We start from the raw sequence: 17,276 nt of genomic DNA, 5'->3' as shown, positions 1-17,276 counted from the left end.
CACGCTGGGTACTTATAGGTGGGTGTATCTGCATGTGGGAGGACCCACCTGGAGACATATAGAGAAGCAGTGTCTCAGTTCCTAAGATCCTGAAATGTGTTTTCCGATGGTCTTAGGCGACCCCCGTGAAAGGGTTGTTCGACCCCCAGCGGGTCACGACCCACAGGTTGAGAAACACTGGTCTAGCTGTACTGCAGCTTCCCTCTCCATTCCTCAATGAAGGGACACTTGTGCGTTTCCACTTTTCGCCTGTGATGACTAATGCCGCTGCGGACATTGGAGCAAAATGCTCTGTTTTTTACCTACCCGGGGAAAAGATCCGAACATTCTAACTTGCGCCTGTAGCTTACTTGACAGACAGTCCAAAAGAGAGGAAGTGGATGATGAAAACAGCCAGCCCCCTGTCGCACAATGAACTGTTTCAAAGTGTTCCCTTGACTGAAGACCTGCTGCTGACGGACCACGGAGAAATCAGGACGGCAGCAAGTGAGAGCCTGAAGCGAGTTCTAAAAAGCATTCTCTCTGTTGTTTTATTTGGGGCCATGCAGGGTTTCCAAGTGCTTTCAGAGTTTCAAGTTGTGGTATCCAAAGATGCTCAGTATTATTCATGCATATAAAACACAGACACGCCAGCAATGACACCTGGATTCCTCTGATCAGCCCCTCCCCATTAGTTGCCCTGCCTCCATCCCTCCAGGGGATTTTCAAATACAGACCGGGACCAGAGTTTCTTTCCACTTTTGCTGCCTTTTGGCTCAAACGAGTAGACAGCACAGAGAATGATGCTAATGAGATGCCCCCAAAGCGGCTGTGTGAGCAAGAACGTCCCAGGGACTGCAGGGGCAGTGAGGTGCCCCCCTGAAGGACTGCTTAGGGCGTGCTGCAGCTGCCAAGTGTTGGGAAACCCAAGTGAATGGATGTGCAGCAATTAGAGATGAAGTGACTTTTTATGCATAAAAGCCTCACGTAGTCAGTGAATCAAAGCTGCAAAGCTCAACGACAATGAGCGATTGAGTCAGCATTTGTCGCCCCAGAGAAAGAGCAAGGTGGATGGATCGTGTAAAGTGGTGGTTCTCAAATGTGAGCATGCGTTGTGAACACCTGGAGCCTGACAGAAACTCAGTTTTCCTGGGCCCAGCTCCCCAGTTTCTGATCCAGTAGATCTGGGGGGGGGGGGGGGCCCAAGAATTTCCTTTCTAACAGATCCACAGACTGTGTCTCTGCTGGCGCAGGATCTGCACTCTGAGAACCAGCAGGATAAGGTTAAACACCAAGGGTCTTAAAGTCACCATCTATAGCCATGACTAAGGTAGATATGTGACATGCCTATGAGACTAACTAATAATATGATTTTTAATTCATATTATTTTTTTAAAAACCTCATTGCCATTGAGTTGATTCCAACTCATAGCAAGCCTAGAGAAGAGGGGAGAACTGCCCCTGTGGATTTCTGAGAATGTAGCTCGTTATGGAAGTAGGGGGCCTCCTTTGGAACGACTGGTGGTTTCAAACTGCTGGCCTTGTGGTTTGCAGCCCAATGGGTGACCACCACGCCACCAGGGCACCTATTCATAAGACAGCAACATATTAACATCACATGTTGTTTTCTTCTTGACTTACTTACATACTTCTTACAAAATCACTCTTTCTGACTAGAGTGAACTGGAATCGTGTTCTCAGTACTCTTAACAGGTCTGCGGATCTTAGGGCCCATCGTTCTGTCAGTTGATGGGTGGATCTGACCTGAAGCATCCCTCTTCCACATGGGTATTCAACTTCATGGGCATTGACAAACTCACCATTCCCCAAAGCCACTGTCTACATGTGTGGCCAACCACACCTTCTAGAAAGTTCTCCCTTTTTAAATTGAACTAACAAGTGCGGCACCCTGTAACTTTCACCTGCTGGCCCTGGTTCTGCCTCGTCTACACCATGGTAAGTGGGAGATGTTATGGCTAAGGTCGGTGACTATATTCAGTCATTGAAAGTAGCCTCTTGCCCTCTCTCTCACCATTCTCTTTGAGGATAAAAATGAGAAAATCCGTCAACCAGCCCATACATAACAAGATGTCAAATTCTTCGCCATCTTGGTTGTCTGGCTTCTAAATGCTATGCCTGGAATTTGACATGATCCTTTAATAATTGAAAATAATTCTAAGCTTAGTAGATGCTGTGGAAGTATAGCTTAGTGGTGAGAGCCAACAGAAACTTGAGTTTGAATCCCATCACTGTGGGGTCTTGAAGTCATATTCTATGGTCATGACTAATGTAGATACATGGCATGCCTATGAGACTAACATAACTGTGTGGTCCTGGGAGATTTTCTTACCCTTTTTGAGATTCCTTCAGCTCGTATTTAAAATATTTGTACATGCAAATATATATATGAGGATGGGGAAATAGATCTATGTGTCTATATTTATAGGTTTAATATTAAGGTGGCGGAAGGGCCTTGGGCCTCTACTCAAGCACTCCCTCAATACATGAATACTTTCTTTTATTAAATTTGCACTCTATGATGCTCACTCTCCCGACACAACTGCTGAAGCCAAAGCGGGTGAACAAGTAAATGTGGTGAAGAAAGCTGATGGTGCCCGGCTATCAAAAGAGATAGTGACTGGGGTCTTAAAAGCTTGAAGATAAACAAGCGGTCATCTACCTCAGAAGCAACAAAGCCCACATGAAAGAACACACCAACCTGTGTGATCGCGTGGTCCCAAAGGGATCAGTTATCAGGCATCAAAGAACAAAAAATCATATCATTGGCTGTACACCTCCATGATACGATCGCCGAAGACAAATGGGTGCATAAGCAAATGTGGCGAAGAAAGCTGATGGTGCCTGGCTATCGAAAGAGATAGTGTCTGGGGTCTTAAAGGCTTGAAGGTGAACAAGCAGCCATCTAGCTCAGAAGCAAAAAAGCCCACATGGAAGAAGCACACCAGCCTGTGCGATCACGAGGTGCCAAAGGAACCAGGTATAAGGCATCATGCAAAAAATATATATATATATGTGTGTATGTGTGTGTGTGTGTGCGTGTGTGTGTGTGTATACCATAGTGAATGAAGGGGGAAGTGCAGAGTGGAGACCCGAGGCCCAAGTGTTGACCACTGGAGATCCCCTCATAGAGGGGTTTAGGAGAGGAGATGGGTTAATTAGGGTGCGAGGTAGTTCCGATGAAGAACACAGCTTTCCCCCAGATCCTGGATGCTTCCTCCCCCCAACTACCATGATCTGAATTCTACCTTGCAGGACTGGATAGGGCAGAGGTTGTACACTGGTGCATGTGGGAGCTGGAGGCACAGGGAATCCAGGGTGGACGATACCTTCAGGACCAGGGGTGTGAGGGGCGAGGCTGGGAGAGTGGAGGGTGAGTAGGTTGGATAGGGGGAACTGATTAAAAGGATCCACATGTGACCTCCTCCCTGGGAGATGGACGGGAAGGGAGACTCCGGATGGGGCAAGATATGACAAAATAACAATCTGTGGATCATCAAGGGCTCATGAGGGAGGGGGGAGCGGGGAGGGAGGGGGAAAAAAAGAGGACCTGATACAGAGGGCTTAAGTGGAGAGCAAATGCTTTGAGAGTGATTAGGGCAAAGAATGATGTATGTATATGTGTGGATTGTGATAAGAGTTGTATGAGCCCCTAATAAAATGTTTAAAAATAAATCTAAAGAAATAAAGAAATAAATAAAATAGGGTCACAAAACTCCACATAGTGTTGTGTGTGTGTGTGTGTGTATGTGTGTATGGGGGGCATGGGGGAGATGGAGGAGTGCTAAATAATGAAGATTAGGAAACAGTTGTTCTAACAATAGCTAAAATCACTGGACTTTTCCTTACCCAACAGCTGAACAATTGTCTTTCACGTCCACCACCTCTGGACGAATTCTTTTTGTGTGTGTGTGTGTGTGTGTGTGTGTGTATGTGTGTGGCAGGGGTGGGGGTGAGGTGGGAGTAGATATAGGGTCTCTGAAATGAGAGCTACTAGGTACACTTGACCCAAGCCGTGGCATTGCCAGTCACCGCATATGCATGCCCAAAAGCTGGACACTGAATAAGAAAGACCAGACAAGAATTTCTGCACTCAAATTATAGTATTGGCAAAGGATCTTGAATATACTGTAGAGTCTGCCAGAGAATAAACAAATCTGTCTTGGAAGAAGACCAGCCAAGAAAGTTCCTTAACAGCAAGGTGAGACTCAGCTCATGTAATCAGAGGGACCAGCCCTTGGAGAAAGGCATCGTTTTTTGGAAAAAAAGAAAGATCTTCAATGATTTTCAATGAGCTTGATTGACACAGTGGTGAGAACTGTGGGCTCTCAATCTGACCCCACCGCTCCAAGGCGAAACACCAGGGTGTGCAACAGAACAGCAAGGGGAGCGGATCAAGGAAGTCTCTAGGGAGTACCAAAAACAGACTTTGGGGCCAGGACGTGGCATCCCTTCAGACTCTACCGGAAAACACTCCTAAAGGTCAACAAACAGACCTTGAACTATTTACAGGCTTTTCTCTTTGTTAGTCATTGGTTTTGTTGTTGTTTTCTTTTGTTGCTTTGTTTTGCTGTCTTGTTTTTTGTGCATATTATTAACTCTGCAGGTCTATCTAGATAAGATATACGGGATGAACAATCTGGAGGCGAAAACAAAGGGACCAATGATTCCTGGGGGATATGGGATGGGGGGAAGGAAGTGGTATTAACAAACCCAGTGACAAGGGAACAACAAGTGATCCAAAATCAATGGCAAGTAGGGTATAAGAGGCCTGGTAGGGCTTAACCAAGGGCAAGAGAAAAGTAAACTGAAATAGAGGAAAGAACTAGGAGTCAAAGGACATTTATAGAGGTCTAAATATAGGCATGTACATATGTAAATATATTTATGGGGAAATAGATCTATGTGCATATAGTTAGGGGGTTAGTATTAAGGTAGCAGATGGACATTGGGCCTCCACTCAACTACTCCCTCAATACAAGAACACTTTGTTCTACTAACCTAGCATTCCATGATACTCACCTTCCCGACTTAACCCTGAAGACAAAGCCGGTGCATAAGCAAATGTGGTGAAGAAAGCTGATGGTGCCCAGCTATCAAGAGATATAGCATCTGGGGTCTTAAAGGCTTGAAGATAAACAAGCGGCCGTCTAGCAGAAAAGCAAAAAAGCTCACATGGAAGCAGCACACCAGTCTATGTGCTCTCGAGGCATCAGTGGGATCAGGTATCAGGCATCAAAGAACAAAAAATCATATCATTGTGAATGAGGGAAAGTGCGGAGTGGAGACCCAAAGCCCATCTGTAGGCAACTGGAAATTCCCTTACAGAAGGGTGGCGGGGAGGAGTCAGGGTACAGTATAGCAACTATGAAACATACAATTTTCCTCTAGTTCTTTAATGCTTCCTTCCCCACCCCCTCCCCTGCTTAATGATCTCAAATCTACCTTACAAATCCAGCTAGGCCAGAGTATGTACACTGGTTTAGGAACTAGAAACACAGGGAATCCAGGACAGATAAACCCCTCCAGACCATTAATGAGAGTAGGGATACTGGGAGGGTGGAGGGAAGGTGGGATCGAAAAAGGGAACCAATCACAAGGATCTATATATAACCCCCTCCCTGGGGGACAGACAACAGAAAATTGGGTAAAGGTTAAGGTGACCAGATTTTAACATTGGTGAAGTGGGACACTAGCGGGACACCATTGATAAAACTCATATCCTGGCGAAATAGCCACATGGCAGCCGAAAACCTTATACCCTAGCTTGTCGTGCATTCTTTCAAAATAATTTGGGACTTATGTAAAATGCCACGGGATGCAGGAAAAATTGGTAAAAATCGGGACTGTCCTGCCAAAAGCGGGACATCTGGTCACTTTAGAAAGGGAGAGGTTGAACCGTGTAAGACATGACAAAATAATAATAATTTATAAATTATCAAGGGTTCATGAGGGAGGAGGGGTGGGGGGGGAGAAAAAATGAGGAGCTGATACCAATGATACCAAGGACTCAAGTGGAAAGTATATGTTTTGAGGATGATGATGGCAACAAATGTACAAAAGTGCTTGACACAATGGATGTAGGTATGGATTGTGATAAGAGCTGTAAGAGCCCCCAATGAAATGATTAAAAACAAAACAGTGGACTCAAACATAGTGATTGTGAGGATGACCCACGACCTGGAAGTGTTTCGTTCTACTGTGACATAAGCTCCCAGTGAGTCAACCAACTGAGCAGCACCAATAACAACAACACGGTAGAGCTGGGGGCGTGGTTACCATGATAAAGCCACATGTTTAAATGTCCACGCAAACGAAAATACTGAATTCTGGGAGCCCCATACCCCTTCCCTTCCTGGATTTCCTGAACACTGGTAGCCAGATTTTTGCTGTGTAGGCGGAAGACGATAACTCTGCCATTAAGAATCTGACCCTCCGAAGAAAAAAGAACATAAGGTAGCAGCTTCAGGAGTCCCCCAACAAATGGCTGCATGAGGACACACTGAAGCTCAGTGTCCATAAGTTTCATACGAGCGTTCAGAACTTCCAATCAACCCTGTAAGCCTCCATTCTTAACAACAAGAAGTGTCAGGCATCTGAGAAAACCACCAAACATGGATCATTGGGCCAAAGCAAAGAGAAAATGACAAGAGAAACATACTCTGTGCAAGGAAAGGAAAAAAACCCACTCCCACACGAAATATCTTTAAAAAAAGCAAACAAACAAAAGCACTTTATTGTGAAATAGGCAAAGGTTTGCAAAGCAGATCACAGTTGTGGTAGTTACACCATTTCATATCAACTTGATAAAAGAATGAAAGGGGGGCGTCCAGCCTGTCAATCAGGTCCCTGTCTGATGATCCCTCCTTGTGAGCATGAGGATTCTGGGAACTTCTCTCTTGATTCTGCCATCAGAAGAGGTGGGCTGCCTATAGGCCTCTCTCTTCTCTCTTCTCTCTCTCTCTCTCTCTCTCTCTCTCTCTCTCTCTCTCTCTCTCTCTCTCTCTCTCTCTCTCTCTGTTTCACCTTCCTTCTGACACCACACGGAGCCACGCTGATGGCAGCCAGAGCCCTGGAGAGGCGTCTACCACCATTGGATCCACAGGACTTTCCACCCACTGGCTTGTGATCTTCCTGTATTGGGCATCATTGAATATACTGAGTGGGTCTGAAGAGGAATTTATAGACTGGTATCAGACATAGGGGCTAATATCAGACTCATGGACTTGATCTGGACTGGGCTGGGATGTGTTCTCAATGTTCAATTGCTCTTTGATATAAAGCTCTCTCTCACGCACATGAGTGTCTCTGGATTCGTTCGCTGGCCAGTCCAGTCTACCACAATAGTTTTGCGTACAACAGCCCATATGCATTTTGATGGGACTCATCGTTAGCAATCCTCTCAGTGTGCCATCTCTTCTCCCACCTCTTCCTCCCTCTCGCGTAGCCCTGGGAACTTGATCCTGGGGTGAGTGTTGCCCTTTGGGTCGTAAGTAGTCAGTGATGCTGTCCGAGGTGAGTTCCGTTGCAGACCTGAAGGGCAAGGGTCAAAACCTGGGGAGTCCCACCAGTCGCTACGGAACCAGTAGAGTCTGGCCTCTCTTCGGAGTCTGTGGGCTGTGGCTCATGTTTCTTCCCACTTTGCCACCAGCTTCTAGAGGGACCCTTTTCAAAGTCCCTGGTGGTGGTAGCTGGGGCCCCTCTAGTCCTGGTCTCACGGATTGTGGAGAATGGGGTTGGCGGGGTTGATTCACATTTGATCCCACGTGTGTTTCCACTCTCGTCACTCTTCCTCTGGATGGGGAAAAGAAACAATATTTGCACCTTAGATGGCTGCTCACGAGCTTTTAACACCCCAGTACCTTAGGGTGTCGAACATTGTTTGTGAACTATGTTATGCCACTTGACCTTGATGACCCCCTAGATTCTGGTCCTGATCCCACCGTGCTCCAGAGACCAAGTGCCCCCAGTTCGGAGTGCAGCCCTGGGAACCAGGGCACAAACGTGCTGAGACTTCCACATCAAGATGCTCACTGCCGTGGTACTCTCTTTTTAATCCAGTGGCAGACAGTCTAGATGGACCTGGGCCAGATTCTTAAGTGTACTTGGCTTGGCGTGGTTTGACATGGCTTGGCTTGGCGTGGCTTGGCTTGGCTTGGCTTGGCGTGGCTTGGCGTGGCGTGGCGTGGCGTGGCTTGATGATGTGTTGGTAAAGTTCTTACTTTCCTTGTCATAGCCTCAAGGCTTGTTGCTGCGTCAGCAAAAAACACTCATTCCACTCCACAAAGTATTGGGATTAGAACTTTTCCTGAGAACGGGAGATAGGCTGTGCAGTGCTTTGAAGCAGGAAATAGAGAGAACCTCCTGCCTGTGACCGTGTGTTGTTTTTTTTATAAACCCAATCAAGGTTAGAAGAGCCATGACTTTATCAAACAAAATAAAATCCTACTGAAAGATTACGTCATCTGTGCTAGGCAGTAAGCATCCATTTTCCTGTTTCGTGATTTGAAGTGCGTAAGTCAATATATGCATCTGTAATAAAACTAGAAAGTCCAGATTTAGTTCCAAAGAGTTTAGAATGCCATTTCCCTGAGAAGTGCCACCTACTCCATAGGCAAGGAGCCCTGGTGGCACAGAGGGTTAAGCGCTGAGCTGCTAAACTGGAAGGTCAGTGGTTAGAACCCAGCAACCACTCCTCAGGAGCAAAATGAGGCAGACTGGTCTCCTGACGGCGTGCTCAAAGCCCGTGAGCTGCATGCAGTCTCTCCATCCTGCCTATTTCTTCCAAGACAGAGCTGTTGGTCCTTGTAGCAGTCAGTGGCACTTTCCACATTCTTCTCCAGCACCTGCGTCAGCGCCCAGCTTTCACATGCATGTGAAGCAACTGGAAACACCGTGGCTCGATCAGGGGCGCGTTGGTCCTCCCTGCCTTCAACAGAGGGCTAACGAAGAAGAGGAAAACGCAACGAGATGGTTGACACTGGGACTGCAACAAGGCTCAACCTTAACCATGATTGCGGGAAGGTGCCAGACTGGGCAGTGTTTCCTTCTGTGATGGAAACATGATGAGTCAGAATCAACTCAACGGCACTTCACAGCAGCATAGCAACATCTGACGATGCAGTCGTGTTTTCACCAAACACCGTTTAACGTCTTAAGGAACACAGCGTTCTTGCAACACGCCATCGGGGAAGTATTTTGAGGACGAAGTGCCTGGGAAGGAATTTAATATGATTTTTCCTGAAAGGAAGTAAATTTTTAAAACCAAATCTTTAATCTTGTGAAAAATACGCTCATGGTTGTACTTAGAGTTTCTTGGTGAGAAAAATAATTATGCACATGTGCTAAAGTACTCTTGATCTCAGATGGGTTGGGCTTCAGTCTTGATATTTGACTGAGTGAAAAGGATTCTGTCCACTAACTCTTGGATCCTTTTAGTTGGTATTTCATTTTGTCATTATATTCTCTGCAGGGAAAGCCTAAAAGAGATGAAGGCTTCGGTCACAGGTATCTACGGCATTCTACTTTAAATGCCAACCTCAAATACTGACAGTCTGTAGAAGATGATGTAATTTTTTTACTTTTCTGCTCTGAGCAGTTTAGTATAAAAATATGTTGGGTAAAGGTTTGGGAGTCAAGATGAATATTGATCATTCTATTTTAGTTTTATTTCCATGGTTTAATGGAATAATACATGTATAATACATGTAGAGATTTTTCTCAATTTCCTGCTTTGGATTTATTTAGGATTGCTATGAATATTTAAAGGGCTAAGTATTTTATTTATGTTGAGGCCTTCCAGCGAGCGTTTTCCATGGTAGAATTCTTGCGGCTATTACTCGCATAATCCTTCTCTCTTGTTTATATATTTTAGTTTCTACCGCCTCCGAGGGAACATCCTCCTTTTCAACATTTTCAGCCTCGTCTCCGGATTCAGCATCTCCAGAGAAATCCGTTCATGTTTTGGCTGGGCCCTCCTTCTGGACTCTGTCCCACCAACCATCGTATTCTGCTTCCTTTGGCGATAAAGATAAGACAGCCAGGGCTCGTCACCCCCTTAGTCCCAGGAGTACGGTGTCTTCCGGCGAAGAGGACAATGCCAACCTTCGCCGACTGGAAGGCCTCCCAGATAGCGCCAAGCCTGCTAGCGGTCAGACCAGGGGTGTCCCTAGCACGAATTCGGTAGAGTTATCCACCCCAAATGTAGACCACTTCCCCTCTCTGGCCAGTGCGAGTAGTCCCATGACCAAAGACTTGCCTAGGGAGCCTGAATCAAACGATTCCATTAACGTGCTTTTGGGAGAGGTTAAAAGTGCTATAGGCAGATTACACAAAGATCTGAGCATGGTGATCCAAGAACTTCATACCATCAACTGCCAGCTGGTGAGCTTGGGTGGCAGCGGTCAGCAAGTAGGCACCTCGCTGCAGTCTACTCAGCCTTCTGACGGTAGCTCCGCGCAGAGCTAATCAGCTCAAAAGCCACCGTGGGAACGCTCAGGTGGGCCCACTTCCCAAAGCCCTAAGGCAGTCTTTGGTCTATTTTTAATATGATGGCTAAAAAGGGGGTGATGGTTTCATTTTTCCTAGTCAAGTAGCTTTCGAACCACTAAATTTATTTGGGTAGTTTATTTGGATGATTAACGTTTTCCAAAGGGAAAAGAAGCCAGCTCTGATCCTATTTTCAGATTTAGGCTGTCAGTTCATTTGCAACTGCAGAAAGATTCCCTCTCCGTGCTATGCACTTCACCTCCACAGAGGTTAGGCACCGGGGAGCACTGTGGTGAGGCCTCAAACTGCAAATACACATTCCAAAATGTTGACTACGTAGCCTGTAGGAAACCCTTTCATTTTCCGTTGCATGGCGCCCCATTGTTAACCAGACTGAGCCTTGGCTTCCGAGGATCGAGTTTATTATATCCATTTCACTTGTTCTTTTGCCAAATTTCGAGTTCTGCCAATCCAGGGTCAGAAAGATTCATTCTCATCTTTTGGATCCCATAGTTGATTGGATGTTACATTGTGACAAATAAGACATGGAACATTGTGTTATTGCAAAATAAATCCAAATGCCTACTTTTTTCCCTCTTCTGTTTTGGAAAATAAATCTGATATTTTCATCTTATATGCATATTTCTTCATTCATTAAGATAAACTCTTGCATGGAAATCTCATTTTATAGGCAAATTGATCTGGTTTAGGGGTTACAGACCAGTGATTCTTGACCCTGCTGCTCTTTGCATGTCCATGGAATCTTTTATTTTCTCTTCTTAGAGTATTGTAATGCGTCTCACGTTTCCATCACTATGTTCCAAGAATTACCAACTCACTGCTAATCTTTCTTCATTCATGTCCCTCCCCACTGATGCTTCGAAGAAGGAGGGAAACGTTTGTAAGCACACTATGCCCGGCTCTCACAAGAGTTGAAGCAGTTGGCTGCTGATACAGGGTCATAGCTGGAAACCAACTCGACAACAAAGGAGCTCATTTTGAAAAAAAAGTATGGGAATTAAAAATATATATACTCATGCCTGTATCCCACCCTCCAGACAAACTAACATTGATTTTCACTACAAAGCTTGAGTTAAAAAATGTACGGAATTGTCCGTGCAAAGACCCTGATGTGCACAGGACCAGGCCGGCCTTGGCCTGTTTGCAGAATGGCAAGGAAACCAGGGTGGTGGGACAAAGTGAGCCAGAAGGCTAGTCATATAAGATTTGAGACCGGAGAGGGAAGAGAAGGGAGTGGATCCAGGTGGTACATGTCCTTGAAGATGAATTCAACGCATGGGATTGAGCAAATGAAAAGATGAAGAAGCCAGCTACTGAGACAGGAAAGGTTGGAGATAGCAAAAATTTAAGGTGTTCATTTCTTTTTTAGATATGTTAAATTTCAGACATAGATTAGAAAACCAAGTGGATTCATATTAGATAACCAAGATAGATTGGTTAGACAACCAGGTGCATATTAGATAATTAATTCATAGGTGTGTGTTATATAATCAAGTACAGCAAGTATAATTAGTAGCAAAATGACAGTGATGAAATAGCATTGAAAATAATTTTATGGTTGGGGGGGGGTCACCGCAACATGAAGAACTGTGTTTTTTTAATCATTTTATTGGGGGCTCGTACAATTCTTATCACTATCCATACATACATCCATTGTGTCAAGCACATTTGCACATGTGTTGCCATCATCATTCTCAAAACATTCGCCTTCCACTTGAGCCCTTAATATCAGCTGCTCATTTCCCCCTCCTTCCCCACTCTCCCCTCCCTCATGAACCCTTCATCATTCATAAATTGTTATTTGTCATATGTTCCACTGTCCAACATCTCCCCTTGCCCTCTTCTCCGCTGTCCATCCCCCAGGGAGGAGGCGATACGTAGATTCTTGTAACCCCCTTTCTATCCCACATTCTCTCTACCCTCCAGGCATCGCCACTCTCACCACTGGTCCTGAAGAGGTCATCTGTCCTGGAGTCCCCGTGTTTTCAGTTGCTATCTGTACCAAAGTACATCCTCTGTTGTAGCCAGATTTGTAAGGTAGAATTGGGATCATGATAGTGGGCGGGGGGGAAGCATTTAAGAACTAGAGGAAAATTATATGTTTCTTCATTGCTACTGTGCAGCCTGGCTGGCTCATCTCCTCCCCACAACCCTTCATTAAGGGGGTGTCTAGTTGGCTGCTGATGGGCTTTGAGTCTCCACTCTGCACTCACCCACATTTACAATGATATGATTTTTTGTTCCTTGATGCCTGATACCTGATGCCTTCGACAGTTCGTGGTCACACAGGCTGGTGTGTTTCTTCCATGTGGGCTTTGTTGCTTCTGAACTAGATGGCCACTTGTTTATCTTCGAGCCTCCAAGACCCCAGATGCTATATGTTTTGATAGCCGGGCACCATCAGCTTTCTTCATCACATTTGCTTATGTACACATTTGTCTTCATTGATCATATCAGGAAGGTGGGCACCCACTGATATGATTTTTAGTTCTTTGATGTCTGATAATTGGTTCCTTCTACGCCTCATGGTCAGACAGACTGGTGTGCTTCTTCCATGTGGGCTTTTATTCTCAGCTAGATGGCTGCTTGTTTATCTTCAAGCCTTTAAGACCTAAAATGCCATATCTTTTGATATCCGGGCACCATCAGCTTTCTTCACCACCTTTGCTTATGCACATATTTTTCCTAAGCAATCGTGTCGGGAAGGTGTGCATCCTGGAATGCCAATTTAATAGAACAACATGTTCTTGCATTAAGTGCTTGAATGGAGGCTCAATGTCAATCTGCTGCCTTAATACTAAACCTATAAATATATGCACATAGAGCTATTTCCCCCCCACTCTTATATAAATATATTTACATTTGTACATTCCAGTCTTTAGACCCCTATAAATAAAGGGTCTTGGCATTAGGAAGGTTGAGAACTACTGAACCATGGTATTGTGACTCTCATGAAAGGATTGGGTGGGATTATGCAAATAAAGTGCTTGTGGCATCCTTGTAGGGGGTTAGTTTGCCATTTCTCTAGACTTAAAAAACAAAAACCGTCTCACAGTAAGACAGGGACCTCACTACCACTGAGAAGGTTTGGAATTGAGCAGATCCTTTGGATCCAGGATTCCTACACTGAGAACCACTCAGACTCAGGAAAGAGAGAGCAGCCTACTTTCCAGTTAAGCAGTTTTCTCTTCAGCTGTGTTTAATCTGTTGTTAAATATTCTCTTCAAATTTTTTATTAGGTTGTTGTATTTTTTATTTCTACAATTTAACTTGACACTTGAAAATATGCTATATTTTCATGGTTAACATTTTCTTGCAGATATTTTCAAACTTATCTTCACCAGTAAAAGTACTAAGTAAACTAGCATAGAATCCTTTTGTAAGAATAATAATTGGAGAACTATTTCTACTAGTAAATTAATAAGAAGAGCTTAATTTGCATTTAAGACTAAATTTCTTTTATATAGCTATATCCCACACTTTTTTTCTTACAAAAAATAATTTTTATATACTGTAAAATTCAGAGGAGCCCTAATTGTATAGTGGTTACACACTGGGCTGCTCTCCACAGGCAGGCAGTTCGAAACCACCAGCCGCTCCACAGGAGAAACACAGGCTTTCTGCTCCTGTAAAGAGTTGCGGCCTGGGAAACTTGCAGGTGCAGTTCTGCCCCGTCCTAGAAAAGTGCTGTGAGTTGGTGTTAAGTGTGGGGTTTGATATAAAATTCATACTTTAAAGGGTTCAGTTCATTGGTTTTTAGAATGTTCACAAATTTTTACATAACTCCAGGACATTGTCATCACCCTTAAAAAAAAAAAGGTCCCATACCTGTTAGCAACCACTCCCAGTTTCCCCTCTCTCAGCCCCCTGGAAACCACTCAGTTCTCTGTTCCCATTAATTCGCCTGGTCTGGACAGTCCGTGTAAGTGGACGCATACAACGTGTGGCTTTTGCGACAGCATGTTTCCAACATTCTGTGCAGTAGTAGAGATGAGGACTTCACCCCTTCTTACGGCCAAGTAATATCCCATTGTCTGCATAAGCTACACTTTGCTGATTCACCAGCTGGTGGGCATTTGAACTAGATCTTGTCAGCTGTTTTGAATAATGTTGCTATGAACATTCGTGTGCGTGTTTCCGTGTAAGCCTCTGGTTTTCTCTTTCTCTTGTGTGGCTCTAAGAGTTTAACTAATGGTTGTGCTTGTGATCAGTTTTTCAAGGAACCGCCAACTGTTTTACCATTGTACCGTAAGTTTTTGTGTGTAATGTTTTCATTGTCCTTTGATTCAAAATATCATCTAATTCGTATCATGGGAAAAAAAGTCTTACATTTTAAAATTTCCAAGCATGTACCGTTCGATCATTCTAACGTCTGGAGTGTTTGCAAGTCTAATTTTTCCTGTCTACTACTTCTACTGGTTCATTGTCGTGCCGCCATGTTTTCTCCTGGACTTGATTACATGGAACTATGTGCTGCTCATAACACTGGGGAATTATTTGTGTAAGTCACATAAAAGACACAAGAGCTTGATGTTGTAGTGATTGCTGTGGGCATGCTTTTGGGTTTTTGTTTGCTTGTTTTTGCCTGGTTCGCTATCATTCTGATTCGGTAATTCAAAGCTATGGCTTAAGGTTTTCTAGAACACCCAGGTAAGTTCCAGGCTTAAATCCCTCACAGGATGTAGTTTGCTTATAATCCATTCTCTCTGCATGACTTTAGGTTCCAGCTTATTGTTAGGAGGATCTCAGACTGGACTTCCCACCTTCTCGGAGGTCATTTCTGTTCTTCTTACCTTTACTGAAAGAATTCAAGAAACACATTTAGCCTTCAATTGCAATATAGAAGGATTCTATGGACAAAGTACTGAACGACGCAAGAAGCATTAAAAGAAGGCGTAAGAGATACACAGAGCCACGGTACCAAAAGGAACTAGTCAATACTCGACCATTTCGAGAGGCGGTATATGATAAAGGACCAGTGACGCTGAAGGAGAAATCCAAGCAGCACCAAAGGCATTGACCAAAAACGAGGCGCTAGGAATGGATGGATTATTAATTGAAATAGTTCCCCAAGTTGATGAAGCACCGGAAGCACTTACTCCCATACTAGTCCCTTTCACTAGCGCCTAACATACTGATGTGGTTTGCGTTCCACTTGACCTTCGACGACTTCCAGTTTTAAGTTGCGATTTCAGCAGATTTTTGCAGCTGTTTCTCCTAACTTTGAACTGTGCGCCATCAGCAAAAGAAGATCCCACGGGCTCCACTCCCACAGGCGTTATTCCGCTCGCGTCACGGGGCACAGTGGAGGACCAGTGGAAAGAGGACGGCCCTCAGTGAGCGCGATCGGCGCAGTGGCTACAACACGGCGTTCACACTAAGAACAACGCGAGGACGGCACGGGACCCTGCGGTGCTCTGTTGTACGAGTCGGCGTTGTCTTGGTGGCAGTGCCTTTGGTCTGGGGGGTTGATAGCGTTCGTGTCAGAAAGCCACAAGGACGGTCTCTCTGTGCTGTGAGCTGGAATCGACCCGCTGGCATTTACGTCGGAGCTTGGTTTGGGTTCCTACAGCCAGGAGCCCTGGTGGCAGCGGATTCAGCATTATCTGACCTCGCCAGCTGCTCCGTGGGAGGAAGAGGAGGCTCTCTGTTCCCATAAAGAGTCACTGGCTCAGACACCCACAGGGGCCGCCCCCTCTGTCGCATGGGGTCACACTACACATCACAATTGACCCGGGGCCTTGACTCCACTTTTGCTGTTGTTGTTGTTTGCCTGTGGTTCCTAAGCTGTGTGCCAGATCCTGGTGAGACAAGCAAGACGTGGTTCCTTTCCTCCGAATGCTAGTTTGATAGAGTAATGAAATCACACACACACACACACACACACACACACACATCTGCAAGGGGTTGGAGGATTTGAACTTGTCGTTGAGTTCGGAGAAGTTTTATCTAAGAAAGTAGCTCTTGAGATGAATGTGCTGATGGGAAAATCAAGCACAAAGGAAATGTGAAGGCCCACTCCGCACACATCCGGGAGAGCCACCAGTGGGCTCTGAAGGGAATACAGTCTCTCTTTCTTGAGACTGACCAGGAAATTTCCGAGTTGTGCTTTGCTAAGCACAATTCCCTCATGGGCTCTCCCGAGACGTTTCTATCACCAAGGCCATATTTTCCAACCTCCTCGTTCCCAGCTTTCACCTAAAAGCTCGTGTACCATGCGGAAGCAACTCTGCGCTGCTGTAGTTTGCTCCTGGCATGAAGCTGTGTCAGCTCAGGCCCCCGCGGCTCACACCGTCTGCCCATTCTGCCTGGAGGTCGATCGCCAGGCCTTTCTTCTGAGTCCGTCTTGATTGGGAACGAAGGGATGCTATGACTTGTGTCAGTGGATCTTGACTGGAAGCCAGAAATACTATAAAATGTGTGCCTGTGCTTTACTGATTACGTACAGGCATATTTTCTGTGTGGAGCACAGCAAATTATGCTCCACGTCTGTGAATATTAGGGATTCCAGAACAGTTATGCTCATGTGGAACTAAGGGGCACTCATTCAGACAGAAGCAGAATACTATACTGCCTGATTTAAAATCAGGAAAAGTAGGTATCAGGGTTGTATCCGTCCACAGACTGTCTCCTGAGAGAGTCATCAGAGAGGCTGGACTAGATGGTGAAGAACGTGGTGTCAGGATTGGAGGAAGGCTCTTCACACCCTGCAGTGTAGAGATGGCACGGCCTTGCTTGCTGAAAGCCAACAGGGCTCGAACCTCTTACTG

General features: G+C 45.2%; 1 protein-coding gene across 1 annotated transcript in view; it reads left to right on the top strand.

Moving 5' to 3' along the window:
* Positions 1-10,464, top strand: part of ENTHD1 (ENTH domain containing 1) — a 177,883-nt gene extending 167,419 nt beyond the window's left edge. The window contains exon 6 of the mRNA XM_075552620.1: positions 9,872-10,464. Coding sequence (XP_075408735.1) covers positions 9,872-10,464 — 593 coding nt within the window. The remainder of the gene's footprint in view (positions 1-9,871) is intronic.
* Positions 10,465-17,276: the final 6,812 nt, after the last annotated feature.

This window comes from Tenrec ecaudatus, chromosome 6 (genome assembly GCF_050624435.1).
Source record: "Tenrec ecaudatus isolate mTenEca1 chromosome 6, mTenEca1.hap1, whole genome shotgun sequence".
Classification (NCBI taxonomy): Eukaryota; Metazoa; Chordata; class Mammalia; order Afrosoricida; family Tenrecidae; genus Tenrec; species Tenrec ecaudatus.
Note: the sequence above shows the minus strand (reverse complement) of the source record. Positions and strands in the feature narration are given on the sequence as shown.